Source organism: Triturus cristatus, chromosome 9 (assembly GCF_964204655.1).
Source record: "Triturus cristatus chromosome 9, aTriCri1.1, whole genome shotgun sequence".
Taxonomy (NCBI): domain Eukaryota; kingdom Metazoa; phylum Chordata; class Amphibia; order Caudata; family Salamandridae; genus Triturus; species Triturus cristatus.
The window spans coordinates 1,104,956,715-1,104,973,957 of NC_140592.1; the positions used below are offsets into that span (position 1 = coordinate 1,104,956,715).

Genomic DNA, 17,243 nt, shown 5'->3' on the forward strand with positions numbered 1-17,243 from the left:
TGCTTATCCTCATAACTCAGAGTCCGTGACATTCAAGCTATGATCCCAATCTTTCAGCCTCAGATCTGAGTGAGACTGACTCTGATGCCACTGGGTCTGATGGCCTCCTGTATCCTGCTGGTGAAACACACCAGGTGGCACATTCGGGCCCTGCAGTGGGATCCGAAGTCCCATTTGGCAAACACCAGGAGGATCTTTCAGACCAAGTCCAGATTTCAAAGGAGACTGTAAATGACCTGCAGTAGTGGTTAATGAACCGCAATGGTCTCAGTGGCAGACCCTCCCTCTTCCTCACCCAGAGCTGATGGTGGTGACCTATACATCACTTCTGGGCTGGGATGAGATGGCCACTGGTCACTTGGGAGAGCTGGAGATCAAAGGACTCTGGTCTCCGGCAGAAGCTTGACTCTATATCAAACTTGTGGAGCTGGAAGCCATCTGCTTGGCGTTGAAAACCTTCCTCCTATCTATCAAAGGAAGGCTAGTGCAGGTGTCCATGGACAACACCACCGCCATGTGGCATTGCAACTAACAAGGTGGAGTGGGGTCATTGACACTGTGCCAGGAAGACCTGCGCTTCTGGACGTGACTGAGGAGTTAGGACATCTTTCTGGTCATACAAGACGATGGGGGATTACTGAACGACAGGACAGATGGACGCTGCCATTAATGGCGTGTGCATCCAGAGGTGTGGGCGAAGCCCCTTCCAGGAAAGTAGAACCTTGACTCGATCTGTTTGCCACTCTCAAGAAAACGCCTTGTCAGCAATTTTGCGCACTGAAGTTTCCAAGGCGGCTTTTACTTGGTAATGCGTTCCATTTAGAATAGAACTCCGGACTACTGTACGCATTGCCCCTGATACCACTCCTGCCCCAAGTTCTCAAGAAGATCAGAACCAACCAGGCCCAAGTTATTCTAGTGGCTCCGAACTGGACATGGAGAGTGTGATAGCCTAAACTACTGTGCATGGATATTAGTCCTCCAATCAGGCGGCCTTTTCGGGAGGGATCTCCTGTTAGAGCAACAGGGCAGGGTCTTGTACCTGAACCTGGGCACGTTCCACCGTCATGCTTGGAGATTGAGCAGTGACAGTTGAGTTTTAATCTTCCTTCTGAAATCTGCAATGTTATTCTGGCAGCGAGGTATCCCTCATAAAAGACCTGGGACAAGGTTGTGGCTTTTTGTTCCTCAAAACAAGTTGACCCACTATCTGACTCTCTGTCGAGGATCCTGCTGTTGTGTTGCCCTAGGTACTGTTAAAGGTTGCCTGTCTGCCATTTTGACTGTTTTGCAGTTGCCAGATCAACCCCTTTCTGTTTAAGTCACCTGTTGTGACACGTTTTCCTGAGGGCTTAAAGCATCTGTTCTCACCTACCTCTTTTGTTATGTCCCATTAGGACCTTAATTTGATATTAACATTTCTTATGTGTTTTCCCTTTGAACCCATGAAGAGTTGTCCTTAGAGACTTCTGAGACTTAAGACAGTCTTCTTAGGGGCTGTTACGTCAGCCAGGAGGGTGAGCGAGCTTCAAACTCTTTGTGTTAACCCCCTGTACTAAGCGTCTACCCAGACAAACTAGTTCTTGGGACTCGTGCCTCCGTCCAGCAAAAGATGGTGACCTCCTTCCATGTCTGCCAAAACATCACATTGCCAAACCTTTTTGCTCTGCCTTATCCTTTCAAGGAAGAGAAGAGACTCCATTGTTTGGATCCAAAAAGAGCCCTTTCCTTTTACATTGATCGCTCCAAAGACCACCAGGTGGATGATCAGCTCTTCATTGGGTTAGCTGAAACAAAAAAAAGGCAAGGAGGTGAAGAAACGGACCATCTCTCGATGGATTGTACTTTGCATCAAAATCTGCTCTGCAATAGCTAAGAAGCAACCTCCTGTAGTCTTGCGGGATCCTTTCACCAGAACAAAGGTGGCTCCTACTGCATTAGCACACAGAGTGCTTGTCCTCAACATCTGTCAGGCAGCTTTGTGGGCGGCACTCTACGCATTCATGAAACACTACTGCCTGGACAGTCAGGTCAGTTGAGATGGGCCTTTTGCCCATTCAGTCATCCAGGAGTTTTTGGGTTTAAGCCAGTTCGCAGACCCACCTCCTATGAGGTATTGCATTGGTATCTATTTTAAAGTGAGGAATCTGCGGTTAAAAGGCTTCATTAGAAGAACAAGTTACTTATCTTCGGTAATGCTTTTTCTGGTTAAGACTCTATAAGATCTGCTCGTCTGCACTTGTGCAGCACTAAGGGCATTCAAAAACTTGCTAGGAAAGTTAAACTACGCAGGCAGAGTCATCCCTACGGGTAGGGTTTTTGCTATACTGTTTGCACAGGCGTCCTCCCAGGTAACCAAAAGGCATCACTTTGTGAGGATCAGCAAAGGTATGAGAGAGGACCTCTGAATGTGGTCTCAGTTCTTGGAGTAATTCGATGATGCCTTAATATGGTGATCTCCTTGGGCCTCCAGCTCTGAGATGTGTTTATTTATGGATGCCTCGGGTACAGAAGGTTTTGGGGTGATTGTGGGGAAGTAATGGTGTATACAATAGTGGCCCAGTGTTTTTGTCAGAAGAGAAAAGGCACAATGAACATCACAGTCTTAGAGTTGATCCGCATAGTTGTTACTTTTCATGAGTGGTCCTGCATCTTGTTTAATAAGAGGATCCTACTACGGTCTGACATATGGCTGTGGTACAGGCTATCCATTTCCATTTGGCTAACTACTCTTTGGTGCTGTACCCATTGAGGGAGCTGGTCAGTGCATGCTTATATAGGAACATGGAGTGCAGGGCAAGGTATATAGGCGGTTCCAAGAACAAGGCTGCTGATGCATTATCTCGTTTCCACTGCTAGTGTTTCTGGGCCACCGGGCTTCAAGGGAGCCCATCAATGACACTTTTCCCACCACATCTACTGCAGTGAATCTGCAGCTCTCGAAACTAGGTGAGCTATTACTCGTCCCAGGAGATACGCGCGTTAAAGAAACAAGTTTCCAAACATTCCTAAGGGTGTCTGCCGCAAGAAGCTACCATGCCTCCCCTTAGATTTCGGTAATGCTTGCATGTTTTTTTTAAAGTTGTCAGATAGTTCAGACTCTTTTAAGGACCAATTCCTGGGACCTCCAATCCAGGGTAACTACTTTTAAAAACCAATTACTCTGAGTTACTGGACTTAGAAATCAATTTTGGAAGGTACAAATCTTGTTTCTTAAAAGATGTGATCAGTAACCTGGTCCCATCTCAATGCTTATTGTTCATTTTATTTTGCAGGAAGAACAGGAGCAAGAGCAGCAAGGAAATGAGGTATTTTTCTCCTAACCTTTTAAATAAAATGTTGGTAGGTATGTCTGTGCCAGATATAAGTATTGGTTTGAATTGCTTTTTGTAACAGAAACTTGTCTCGATGACTATGCGGCTTCTGCTATCACACTAGCCATTCCTGCAGGCTATAACATTGCTAGAATAGACCGGATAGCAGGTGGGGGGGGGGGGGGGGGGGGCATTAGTGTACATTGGATTTTGCCCTCACTATCGCACCACAATTTCTTCTTGGGGCCCCTTTAATATATAGACCTCCCAGTCCTGCGAGTTTCTTTCTTAAATCTTTGGATGATGGCATTGTACCTAGGGCCCTGCACTACGCTAATGTTTTGTTACTTGGCAATCTTAACATTCACTGGGACTGTAAAGAGATGGCCGATACCAGTGAATTGAAGGATACTTTAGACCTTGCCCATTTGACACAATGGGTCAATTCTCCGTCCCATAGTGGGGGCCATACTCTTGATGTGATATGTTTTAATTTCTCTTTAACAGTCCAAGACCCTCTACCGGTCACTTGGCCTGATCACTCCTTAATCCATTTTTCTTGGTTAATTACATCTCCAGATCCACCTTCGAGGTTAATTGAAAGTAGACCTCCCCCTCGCCTAGAGCTGGTAGCTTTTGGCAGGGTTTTGTCAGAGTCATGTCCTTTGGCGGGGGAGGGACTGTCTAAGGCAGTAGGAAGCTTTCACAAATGGATTGCAAGAGCAGTAGGTCAACTGGCTATACCTCAGGATCATAAGAGCGTTAGAATGACTCCATCTAAGCCCTGGTTCTCCAAGGAACTTAAAGATCAAATAAAGCTTGTAAAAAATTAGAACACAGTTGGCGACAAGCATACTGCCCGCTAGCCAAATTAGCTCTTAGGAAATGCCAGAACTGTTACTATGATGCATTTAAGAGCGCTAAAGGTCAGTTTTATGTGGAGCGTATCGCTAAATCTAGGAACAATTCAAAGGAAATCTTCTCGATTGTCCAGAGCTTTTTGAAGCCAGTTGCAGAAAGTAAGGCTGCCTCCAGTTCCTGGTGTGAACAACTCTCTGATTTTTTTTTCATCAAAATACAAGCAATTCAGGCCAGTTTAGGGCCAGCTAGTTTGGGCCTTACTGAATATCCGGCCCGTGCCGTTAGCGAGCCGGATCGCACACTTATGACCTTGACAGGATTCACGCCCATTCCGCTGGCCGATACTCTGGCCATTCTTAAAGCACTTAAATCAGGATCCCCGTCAGACCCCTGCCTTGCCAGACAGTTGGCAGCAGTGGCAGCGGTAGTTAATCCTGAAGTTAACAAAATAATTAACTTGTCCCTGCAGTCTGCCACGGTGCCTGAGGAATGGAAACAGGCCAAGTTATTACCCCTGTTAAAAAAAACCCTCATTGAACCCAGGCACCCTGGCTAGCTACCGACCAATCTCTCTCCTTCCAGCTGTGGCGAAGGTCTGCGAGAAGGCAGTCTTCAAACAGCTGTCTGCGTTTATTGAAACCTCTGGTGCTCTTCACCCGGCACAGTCCGGTTTTAGAGCCTCTTACAGCACCGAGACTGCTTTGGTCGAGATAACAGAGGCTATTAGGGACTGTTGTGATTCTGGTGGCAGAGCGGCCCTGGTTTTATTGGACCTCGCTGCCGCATTTGATACGGTTCCACACCGACAGCTGTTAGCTCGCCTGTCTAATATTGGAATTTCAGGCAAGGTGTGGGACTGGATTGAATCCTTTCTGGTCAACAGATCGCAACAAGTGTGGGTCCCGCTTTTTTCATCTACACCTAGAAGCGTTACTACAGGCGTCCCTCAGGGCTCTACATTGAGCCCTTTGCTTTTTAATGTGTATGTGACCCCATTGATATACTTGGCGGAAGGTTTGGGTGCCAAAATTCTAGCTTACGCTGATGACACCCAGCTGCTTTTCACATGGAAGAAAGAGGAGACTTCTGTGGAATCAGCTAGAAACTGCCTGATGGAAGTTTTTAACTGGCTGTCCCTGGCTCAACTTAAACGTAACGAGGAAAAATCAGAGGTCCTTCTTTATGGGACCTTCCCGCCAAATTTTCGTGATGAATTGTGGCCAACAGGCTTCCCCAAACCAAAAACCGAGGGTAGTCCAGCAAAAAACCTGGGAGTTTGGTTCAGCGAGGATCTTAGCTTTCGAACGCAGATCAACAAGCTGGCAGGAGTGTGCTTTTGCACATTGAAGCTTCTTAGAAAATTCCTGCCGCTCCTGCCAAAAGCGGCCAAAGAAATGGTGACCCACGCTCTTATTTTGTCGCGGCTTGATTATGCCAATTCTCTTTATATTGGTCTTCCTTGTTATCAGATAAAAAAAACTTCAGACCATTCAGAACGCGCCCGCTAGAATGCTGTTAGGCATTCCGCGTAGCCTTGGAATCAAGCAGTCTCTTCGCGGCTTGCACTGGCTCCCGGTTGACCAGCACATTTTGTTTAAGGCGCTTACTATCACTCACAGTGCCCTCTACAAGTCCGTACCCTGCTATCTCAGGAGGCGTTTTAATTTCTATACGCCATCCAGGCTTCTTCGGTCAACAGGCCAATACCTCGTTGCCATTCCACGCTATCGCTTTGTCAGAACGGGAGGGAGTTCCCTCTCTGTAAGGTCAGCTAGGGCCTGGAATAGCCTGCCCTTTGAGATCAGAAATAATCACGATCTGAGGATATTTAAGAAGCAATTGAAAACCTTACTTTTTAATTAGATGGCTTAGCTCCTACTTCTTCTTCCGCTCACCCCCGCATTGGTCTATCGCGCCGGGACACTTCCGGGTAGCTGTGCGCGTTACAAATGTGTCATAACATAACATAACATGAAGAGTACATCTCTTGGCTGTGTATATTTATCATATGTCAGTGACTGGGTGAGTGTTTGCAGCTGTGTTCTAATGCACTCATGGTGCAAGTGGCTTCAGCAACCTTCCAACAATTCAAAAACAGATAGTGCTAGATTTTCTTTACAAATACATTGAACCCATAAATCAGGATCAGGGGGTGGCGGCCGACAGGGACTTCATACCCTGCAGAGTCATGAGGACCATGTCTGGAGAAGCAGAGATCATCTATAAGACAGTCAATGCATTGTTTTAACAAACTACCCCAAAGAAATGGCCAACAATTAAAAATGCGTGAGTGAAGCTGCTCTGTCTTACCTGATGGATCACAAACTGACTGAAGCGCCTGCTGAAGAGATCTGTGTCCAGCCAGCAAGTGTGGGGACACAAAACAAGCAAAATGACTCTAATGGTCTTTGCACTGGCAGGCGAGATCTATTTGCAGTCTTTCCTTATAGGTTTCAAATATCGCGAGCCTACTATCCAGGTCATCAGCTACTATTTTGCAGCGACTATTTTGAAATAAATAGCTAAGCTGGCTTGTGCTTCTGTTGCTAAGATCATTGTTTTAGCTGCAAGTCAGAAGTTACAGTGCTGGTAAAATGGCTCAGTGAGTTATATGTGCCCTGCAGATAGCTTCATATACCCTGCAAGGCATAACCCGTAAGATTTGCAGTCGTTCGCAGACCTAAAAGTGGTTTGTTTATGAAAAATAAAACATCATATAGTTTATGAGACAAATTGGAAAAAGTGTAATTTCATCATTATACCTGAAGGGAACGGTATTGTAAGACAAATGTATTCTACGTTTGGAACAAGTACATTGTATTTTGTTACATTAATCATTGTCATGGCATAGCTTAGTAATGCTTAACCAATGTTACTAATTCATTGATGAAATTGAGTACTGAATTACATGGTAATAATATGTATCTGGTAGAACACGTTTTAACAAATCATTCTTGTGAAAATCACAGAAAACACCAATATTAATATAGGGGCATCTTTTTCAAACAATAATATCAGAAAGGAAAGCAACGTTTTCAACTATATCTTAGCATTTTTTTGCAAAATGTGCCAAAGGAAGCCACAAATTATGAATACCGCTATGATGACCATCTCAGAGTAAAAAAGGGACTGCTTGTTGTTGGCACCGGGGCTAAATTAACAAACATTTTGTTGCTAAGTGGTTGGTGGTACCCTACCGTTGGTTTGTGTGGCAACTGTACCTGACTTTGTTTTGCTATAATGATTGACACCTTTTGTTGGCACTGATTGCAACATTATCAAGACTTGTGCTGCTATAATGGGTAAGGATATTTTTATGCCTGTGTTTCTTGTATTTGTGCAGGACGTAGAGAATCTCCTAGACTCCCTAACGGGACAGCCACATGCAGAAGATTTGCTCCTTTTTTCTGTACCAGTCTGTGCACCCTACACAGCCATGACAAATTATAAGTAAGTTGATAATCTCCACAAACGTATGTCTCATATTGCATCATATTTCTTTATTTCTAGATAAAGTAATTTTGTGTGGAAAAACCACAAAGGATGTATGTACTCTTTCACTTTCTTCAGAAAGGTCTGTCTGAAACAAAGCAGATTTGTGTATTTCTAAACAAGCGTCACAAGATCCAGATTCAACCTGGAAAAGTTTTAAGACTAGCCCGTTATTGTACCCAGCTGATAATCCCATTATTTTCAGGCACTTGGAGAGAAAGAATTAGGTGGTCATGGGCAGTGATGTTCGTTCTCCAAATAGATTTTTTAAATATATGGAAACATTTGAATGTTACCACATTTCCAAATATATTGGCTAAAAAGCTGTTTGGGTAGGAGGTAACGCTCTTTAGGTACTGTAGCACTTTATGGGCACTTTATGGCATTCATCTGGCGATCAGAAGAGTGTAGCTCCAAAGCAAAGATCAGAGCTCAAATCCGCAGGAAGGCATAAACTAGCTGTTAACATGGATGATATACAGATATAGATTTTATAATCCTAACTGGAAGGACAGTCTCCGCTGGCGAATAATCATCTTAGGGGCACATCCTTCAAAACAATTAACAACAGATTCTGTCTTTGCCTTAAAAAAATACTGTAATGCAAAAGTCAACTGTACCTCCCAAAGTGAGTACTTAAAGCAGTGTCCTGAAGCTGCTTTAGACCGCGGTCCTTGTAGATCTGGTTAGTTGTCAGTTGCCTGCCTAACATACCATTATAGGTCCAAGTCTACAACTACCTTTAAACTCAAAGTCATTCAAACTTGGAATCCTCTTTTTCTCAATCGAACAACGCAGTCAGGACCAGCAGTGCAGCACCCAGTAAGCACTGCTTGTATACGCCTGGAATAGGTCACTCTTTTGTCAATTCCTCTTTGTTAGGGCTTAGTTCTGTTCTGGGGCATATGTTTTCCCTACTGGAATGGAGATCGTTGCTCGTCACTTTCCTCCTCCAGGACCAGGTATCAGCCAGCAAAATGTTTTCAGATCCTGGCCAATGTAGCCCTTTCTTTGGCAATGGTTCCTTGTAATTGTAACATATGGTGTCCTTCAAAGTTTTGCTCTTACAGAAAGTAATTTTAGGATGTTCTTCTGCATGTTTGGCCAGTATGTTATCTGTATTAAGCACATACCTGTGTTTAGTTTGGATGACCTGAACATGCTTTGAACGATTCAAGACTGTTGTAATAAATCTTATATTCTCGTCCTGCTCCTTGTTTATTTCTCAATTTTAAGTACATCGTCCCCCCTCAATTTGCTGTACCTTCTCAAGCGCCTTTTCAGTCTCCTTACATTCTACATCAAAATGAAGCTTGGTGCTCTAGATTCCTTAAGCCCTAATTAATACCCCATATTATATATAAGACTCTGGCGATGGGCACTTGATGCAAGTAAGTTAATTCCTGTTGTACTTTTCTGAAAATAGTCTTTTCCCAAAGCATCACCACAAATGCTGATCTGTACGTCTTGGAACTCCATGGTGTTAATACTAATCTCGGCTGAAATTTTCATACTGTATTTATTGTCATTCACTCCATCAATGAATAGCTGAGCTGACTGTTGAATACCTCTCCAAATGATGAAAATATTGTTGATATATCTCAGCCAAAGGACAATGTGTTCATCAGAGCCAGCTATATTGCAGACCACCTGCTACTCCCACCAGCCAACAAACAGGAAACGTTGTTAAGATAGTTTGTGTAATGTCTAAGACCATTTTTGTATGTAATAGGAGGGATAATGGTCTATCTCACATGAAATACCTACATACTTACTCTTCTTGTTCATATTTATTGCATGTGTATACACAATTCAAATCCATAGTAACTAGAAGAAAATCCTTTTGCCAATGAATCCCTTCAGTAATAGAGAGGAAGTGTTGTGTGTCCTGTACATATACAGGTAAGGATGTGATGCGTAATGGATTCATTGGCAAAAGTCTAAGTAAATTATTGTTCTGCCTAAGGGATTAGGGGTAAAGCGTTCCACAGTTTGGGGGCAAGGTATGCCAAAGAACGCCCACCGCATCTGGCTTTTTTTACACTGGGGATTGAGAGAAGACTCTGGTTACTAGATCTAAGCTCTCTTTTGGTACAATACGGGATGGTGATGAAGGGTGCGAGGCTCTACCTTGTACCTCGCATAATGGACCATGCAGAGCACTTGAATTGAATTGTGTCGATTATGGGTAGCCAATGTAGATCGGCAATTGCCGGGTAGGCCCTTTGGTATTTTGGAATACGCAAGAGGATTTGTGCAATGCATTCTTTCTAACCTGAAGTTTTTTTTGTAAGAGAGGACTGCCAAGGTACAGAGAGATCCCGTAGTCAAGGTTGGTTAGTATTGGACCATGAACCACCGTTCGCCAGACAGCAAATGGTTCTTAGAAGGCCAAAGCAGCTGGATGCCAGTTTCTGCGCTTGAGCTGCCATAGTGAGCTTCCTGTCCAGTGTGACACCCAGGCTTTTCACATCTGGCTTTGGGGACGGACGGTCTTCTAAGGGGGTGGGCCAGCTTAGCTGGTTCCAAAGCAATTGATTGTTGCCAACCACCAAAACCTCAGTTTTTCACCATTTTACTTTAAACAGGTGGCGGCCATCCAGTCAGTGACTTGCTTTTAGCAGATGTTAAGTTGCTGTGGAATGAGATCTTTGTTGGGGTGAGGGAGACAATAATCTGTGTGCCAACCGCACAAGACACCATAGCAAAACCTAAGGGGCAGATGAGGTCTGACAGTGGGTGAACATACAGACTGAAAAGTGTAGAGCTCTGAGAGGAGACCTTTGGAACACCGCACTTCAGGTGGAGGAAAGGAATGGCCCTCGATGACTTGAAAGCTTCTGTTGTTTAGAAATGATGAGAGCCATTTTAGTGCACTTCCGGTGATCCCTGCCTCTTCCAATCTACACAGTAAGGTAGAGTAGGAGACCATGTCAAATTCTGCACTCGGGTCGAACAAAATGAGAGCAGCTGAACCACCTTGGTCAAGGACCTTTTCAAGCTCCTCCATAGCCACCAGGAGAGCTGTTTCTATCCTGCACTCTGCTGGAAGCCAGTTTGAGTAGGGTGTAGGATGTTACCGGTTTCCAGAAATACCGTCAGATGGCTATTATTGCCTTATCCAGAGTTTTGCTAACTCCGGTCAGGAGCGAGATAGGCCTGTAGCTTTCGACTGACTCTAGGTACACAGAAGGTTTCTTAAGTAGCATGCTTCCATGCGTCTGATACACTGCTGCTATCCAAAGATAAATTATATATATCAGTGAGTACTAAAAGAATGGCATCTCCCCTTTCAAAAGGATATCTGGGTATGCAGGATCCAATAGGGAGCCTGATTTCACAGTCTTTGCTATGGTTGGGATTAACTCCTTGCTAACCTGTGGGAATTTTGAAAGTTCAACCTTACGACTGTCGGCATAGACCTTATCGTTGGTCCTATTCTTGTGATCTTAGGCCCCAGTAAGTATATTGTGAATAAGCCTTGCTCTCCCAAGAAAGTAACTGGCTAATAATTCACAATGTGCCTCAGAGGGAGGAGGGCCTGTGCCTGAGATACCAGGTTTAAAAAAGGAATTGACAATTTTATAGAGTTCCTTCTGGGACGTAGAGCAGTTATCGATTCTTTCCAAGAAGTCGTCCATCTGGGCTTTGCTAATGACGTGCTGAAACTTTTTTAATGTTTTTTTTGTAGATAAGTTTAAAAGCATATTTAAGCCACCCAACAGCATGAAATTGGCTTTCGGTAAACTTTGTCAGGCTAAGACGTCGGGTGACGTCTGTAAGAACAAAGTGGCTATCCCAAGGGGGCGATAGACGAGCAGCATGCAAAATATTTAGATTTGGGGAAGTTCAATCATAAAAGGGAAACTTTCACACCCTGGAATTGTAACAGGTGTGGAGTTTACTTTAAAATGATTTTTAAATATCACCACACCCCCGCCAACCTTATCAACTCAATCACGTTTTGCAATGGAGAATCCATGAGGGATTCAAACTGCGATGTCAGGCAGACAATTCTCTTTTAGCCAGGCTTCCATAAGGACTAAAACATACAGCTGGTTATTCTCCAAACAAACTAAGACCTCGAATTTATGTTTCCGAAGGGTCCTACTGTTGACTAAGTACATATACCTTTAATGATCAGTCTTGCTTTTGATACTCTGGTCACTCTTACTTTGGCATACAGACAGATCCATTGTTGGCATAGATTCCGTAAGTCCTGTCTTGCAGATTTAAACCTAGACCTCGAATCACTAATGGACAATTTGGCAAAATTGGAACAGAGATAAGTAAAGACATTACAGAGATTAAATCTGATCTGCCGAGCTTCGATCACAGTCTGGAGTCAGCAGGCAGCCCGCTGTGTACCTCAGTAGAGGTGGATCCACTTGCCACAACCTCCATATGCCAATTGGAGTTGCAAACTAAATGGGTGACATATGTATCAGAAACCTGAAGAAAGAGACAGAAGATGAAAATGTCAGTTTGTCTAACAGAGCTTTTTCAAAGTATTCTGAAGTAAGCTTTTGAGCTCTATATAGGAATAGAAAGTGCCCCTACAGTGGGCTGAAGGCAAGCAGGCACCAAGGGCCACCCAATAGACATTGTGATCAAACTATTGACCTTTCTCCTCAAGGAGAGAATCGTGACACAGGCCTATCCGCTGCAAACAATCCCTTTGTGACAATTCTGTTACAGTGTATCAGGATTTTGCGGCAGCTACGTCACACTGGCAAAGAGATTTCAGAGAGGTGGTACAAGATCTCAGCAGGTAACACATTTCCTACAGATAGGTGATTCAGGGGGACCAGAGTTTAAATGGCAACATTTATTCTCTCCCCAGCTGAAGGGAAAGCTCTGCTCGAACTACAAAATGGGGATGACGTCACTTTTGCTCTGAACGACCCTTTGCACTCGCAAAGTAGCACCGACTATGGAGGTACCCTGGTGTGCATGCTTCGTGCTCAGAGAGGAAAGTCAACGATCAGACAATTAACAATTCACCACAGAGGAGAAAGTGGCCTTGGACACACACACAAATCCTCCAGAGATGTGAAGTGGCCCACATGCAGGTCTGGTATGAGAATGGGGTTACTAAAAGTAATTCTACAGGTGCATTAAAGGGGAGGGGCTGGAGGTATTGTATTGTATTGTAATTGCATTTATATAGCGCTTACCACCCCTGACGAGGCGTCAAAGCGCTTTTTAGGAAAGTAGCATGCTACTACGGAACCCATAAAGGATTTATGTTGAATTAGTAAAGTGAAATATATGGGATCAGTGGAAAGATTACAAGCATGGGAATCATAACATGTAGTGCTTCTATCATAGGCAGTCCGTCTGGCTACACAATTATACACTCATCAGGAACCGCAAGAGCGGTCAGAGATTGAGGTAGTGATTCACAAAGGTTACATACACTTGTGAGTAATTTACAAGTGCAAGTTTACTATTACAGTTTGCACTACCTTTAGCTACGCTGGGCTATTAAAGAAATCCGAATACAAGTTACTACAAAGTCTAGACTTTCACGTCCCCATCCCCTGAAAAAGGGCGAGGAGACAAATTTAGAAGTGTAAAGTTACTACTGCCAGAAAGGAACTGAAGTAAGTCCAGCACCACATATGGTAACCCACCGATGCTGCAATACCCTCCCATGGAAAATAATACAGGGTGGGACTTATTTAAAATAAAACCCCATAGGAAAAATGTTAACATAAATTAAATTATTTAAAATAATTAAAAGTATAATTAGATGTAATTTAACATTAGCAATATTAAAGAAAACATACATTTTATTTTGTGAACGTATTTTAATAACTTTTTTAATTTAAAAATTAATGTAACCATTTTTTTAATAAAATATAATTAAATTTGTTTTAATTCAATTTCACTTTAAATAGTTATTTACACTTAAAAAACATATATATTTATATTTTAGGTGGAGATTTGTAATTTAAACTACAGCAACAAATATTTTTACATTAATATATTTAAACTAACTTAATTTAGTTCACAATTAAGTTAATAGGGTGGTAGCAGTTTTTCTTTTGTTGTAGAGAAAAGTAGAAACATTAATTAAACTTGAAAAAAGAATTGTAAACATATTTGAGTTAAATGTTATAAATTAATTTTATATTTTAAATTTCAAACAAAAAAGCTACAGTATTAAAAACGTATTTTAAATGTAAAAGTTAATTAACTTAAATATATATTTTTTAAATTCTTCTTCTGAAATTAAAATTAAAAAACCCACCTAAAGTAAAAGCATTTTACTGTGTAATAATAACTATTCAAAGTTATATGTAGAATTATTTAAAAGTAATTTTATTATATTTTAATACAATGTATATTACAATAATTTCTACATTATAAAAGTTATAACATTTTTATATTATTATTATTTTCAGATGTTTTGTTCATTAAATTAAACTATTTTCATTAATGTAAATGAATTTAACATTATATTCTATGGGGAGGGGGTCTATTTTAAGTCCCTACCTCTATTCTATTGTATGAGATGGTGTTGCAGTACTTGTGAGTGGCAATATGTGGTGCTTGACTCATTCCAGCTCTAAGCTAGAATAAATGTATTACTGCCTTGGGTCCTTTTGGGCAGTAGTAACCATAGAAGTGCGGTTTGTGAGTAGGAGTAGTCTTAGTCTGTTGTGGGAGGATGCATATCCTACCTGATACCTCTTCCCAGCCCTCCCTTAATCCCTCCTTGCTCCCCCTTAAGCCCCTCCCCTTTAGTTATAAATATTCCCCATTTTTAGTCACACTCCTGTTCCTACCACATTTACTGCAAAAACGTAAACCACAGGTAGGGAGACTGCAGTCGGTGTAGAGATCTCTGCACAGAAAAAAGTGGGAGAGGCAGAGGTGTAGGCCACTGTACGTAGGTTGTGAGTAGCATTTTGTAGTACTATTAGAGGCCAGTTTAAGGGTGAGTCTGGGGACACTCGGGTCCCCATTCCCAGGTTAAAAGGGTTTTGTCCTCCTCAACCTAGTGAAGGCAAGTTGAAAGGCGAGCAAGTGCAGAGACATTGACATGACTTGAGCATGCAAACCTTTCTCCTTGAACATAAGGGGCAGATAAAAGGAATGGAGTGTGGATATATCTGGGACTACAGAACCCATATATCGTTTTCCTACAGGAGACCCACTTGATCAGAGCACACCAGTGAGGGCAGGTGTGTGATAGTAGACACTGACACACAGTGTTAACTTTTCACATTTATTCACGTTCATGCCCCCCTCCCCCCAAACTCACACCAGGAAGAGGTTTTTAGGGAAGCTGGTTCGAGAACATATGGGGAGATTAGGGGATAACTTTATATTGGGAAGTGAACTTAATATAGGGTGGTATCAAAGTCTGGTTAGGTCAGCACACTGCTATTTCCATATGCATGAGAGCACCACTCACTGACCAGGGTTTGCCAGAACCTGGCATTATCTAAGCCTAAACTAAAGAGAGAGAGAGAAAGGGATTATTCCTTCTACTCTTACACCTTAGGGTCATGCCGCGTATTATAGTGTTCCTTGTTCCAAAGTATTAAAAACATTTCGCAGTACATAAAGCAAGGGACAAGGACTTGAGTGCCATCTTCCTCATTTCATCTATCTCAAAACAAACGTTTGTACATATGGCTTTGTACATTGAGCTCGGAATAAGTGTTTTTTCACATTTTTTACATTCTTTTTATTTATCACACTTGTAAAGCGTGAACTACAACCTAAAGCACATCTGCGCTGACTGCAGATAAAATGACACATACTGTAAACACTGTATAAAACCACAGTAACGAAGAGCAGTGCAGACAGTTATTAGCGCTAAGGAAGAGAGCAACACGTAGGTAGTGAGTCACTTAAATAACCTTCTTTAGTTTAGTGTGCCTCTTAGCACAGCCTACAAAACTGTCGTGTGAATTTCGGTGTGTTTCAGAAGAAGGCATGCCTTCTATTGCACGTTGTAGCTGTCATGATTTTTCGATGTGTTCATAATATTTCTTCTTACAGATACAAAGTAAAGCTCACTCCTGGAACCCAGAAGAAAGGAAAGGGTACGATGTTCTTATGCTACTCGTTTTATAATTTACTCTTGAAATAAGGTTTTTTTGAAGGCTTCATAATCGATATTCTGTTCGTTTACAGCTGCAAAAACAGCCTTGAACAGTTTCATGCACTCAAAGGATACTTCTTCCAGAGAGAAGGATTTATTGCGTAGCGTGAAGGTAAGGATCCGACGACGTTTCATAGCCAGAGCCTGGAGTGAAGTCTCTTAGCTCTGTATATATTGCCCCCACTCATCTCCACCCTGCTCTAATGTTGGGCACGGTGGCTATCATAAGGTGTACAGTTTGCAAGCATTTGTCTCAAAACTCAGTGTGAGGGTGTTGTTTCATCAAACTCAAAGGGGGGGGTGGGTTGGCAGTACACATCGTACGCTTTACATTTAAGATTATATGAAAAGAGATTTCATTCAAATTGTTCATTTTATTTTTAATCTAGCAGACGTTGTATTGTTTGCATTCTTTGTTTTATTTGAAGCCTCATTCAAACCTTACAAGTCTATAGTGATTTCTTAAGCGAGTCGGATAACTCAGAGAGCAAAGCGTCACTGCTATATTTGTGTGCACCTTACAGTCACAGGTACGAATTTCTTAATGGCTACTCATCCTGACATCCCTTTGACTTCGATAAATTGAGCACCAATAGTTCTGACTGAAAACAGCTTTAACAGCGATGCATCATAAATGAAAACATGGCAGCAGTAAGCACTGCATCATTTCTGGATCATTATTATTACCATGATGTGATACATCTCTAATGTCTCTGTATATTTTTTCCCCATTTAATGTCTTTTTTAGGACACAGATTTATCCAGGAACATGCCTGGCAAAGTCAAAGTCTCTGCCCCGCATCTGCAGGCTATGAAAAAGAAATGATTTTATGATGTTATTCTTATAAAATCTGTAAATTATGAAAGACTGAAGAACCTACAACCTCATTTTACAGCTGTTTGAACATATTGTAAATGATAAATAAACCGTAATTGAAATGAAGCGTAATAGTTTTGCCCAAGAGGTCTTTTATTAAAATGACTGCTTGTCTGAGTTTTTAACATGTGTACATTTATCAACTCGTGTACCTAAATCTTTATGCAAATAATCAACATTTTTAACCACGCAGTGAGTCGTAGATTAAACCAACAATTAATGTCGATGGAAAACATTTTAAGTGTTTTATTGCAAACTTATGACATTCGTATTCCATCAGTATTATGCATTTTAGAAGTCAGTATGTACTTTGCTAATGTTTTTTATCTGGCAAGATGGCTCAGTGAGTGAACACTGGCAGTTGAGACCTGCCCAAACCTCAAGGCTATAAGTATGAAACTGTCAAGAGACACTGGACACTATGAGTAAATGGTACTGTAGTAAATCCACCTTTTCAGCATGGGCACCCCAGATTGTTTGCTATGACTGGACTCTATATTATTGCTGGTTTTAAGACTGTGCATTTTACCCCTGCTAACCATTAGTAAGGTGCATGTGCTTCCCCTTTAAACATGGT

The 17,243-nt window shown here is 42.1% G+C and overlaps 1 protein-coding gene across 2 annotated transcripts in view; it reads left to right on the plus strand.

Annotated features, from left to right (window-relative positions):
• The window catches only part of NEMF (nuclear export mediator factor), a 453,826-nt gene extending 437,088 nt beyond the window's left edge, over positions 1 to 16,738 (plus strand). For both annotated transcript variants that reach the window (XM_085627010.1, XM_085627011.1), the window contains exons 29-33: positions 3,276 to 3,308; positions 7,519 to 7,625; positions 15,687 to 15,730; positions 15,822 to 15,901; positions 16,538 to 16,738. In XM_085627010.1, the coding sequence (XP_085483136.1) occupies positions 3,276 to 3,308; positions 7,519 to 7,625; positions 15,687 to 15,730; positions 15,822 to 15,901; positions 16,538 to 16,615 (342 nt within the window). In that variant the 3' untranslated portion in view covers positions 16,616 to 16,738. The remainder of the gene's footprint in view (positions 1 to 3,275; positions 3,309 to 7,518; positions 7,626 to 15,686; positions 15,731 to 15,821; positions 15,902 to 16,537) is intronic.
• Positions 16,739 to 17,243: the final 505 nt, after the last annotated feature.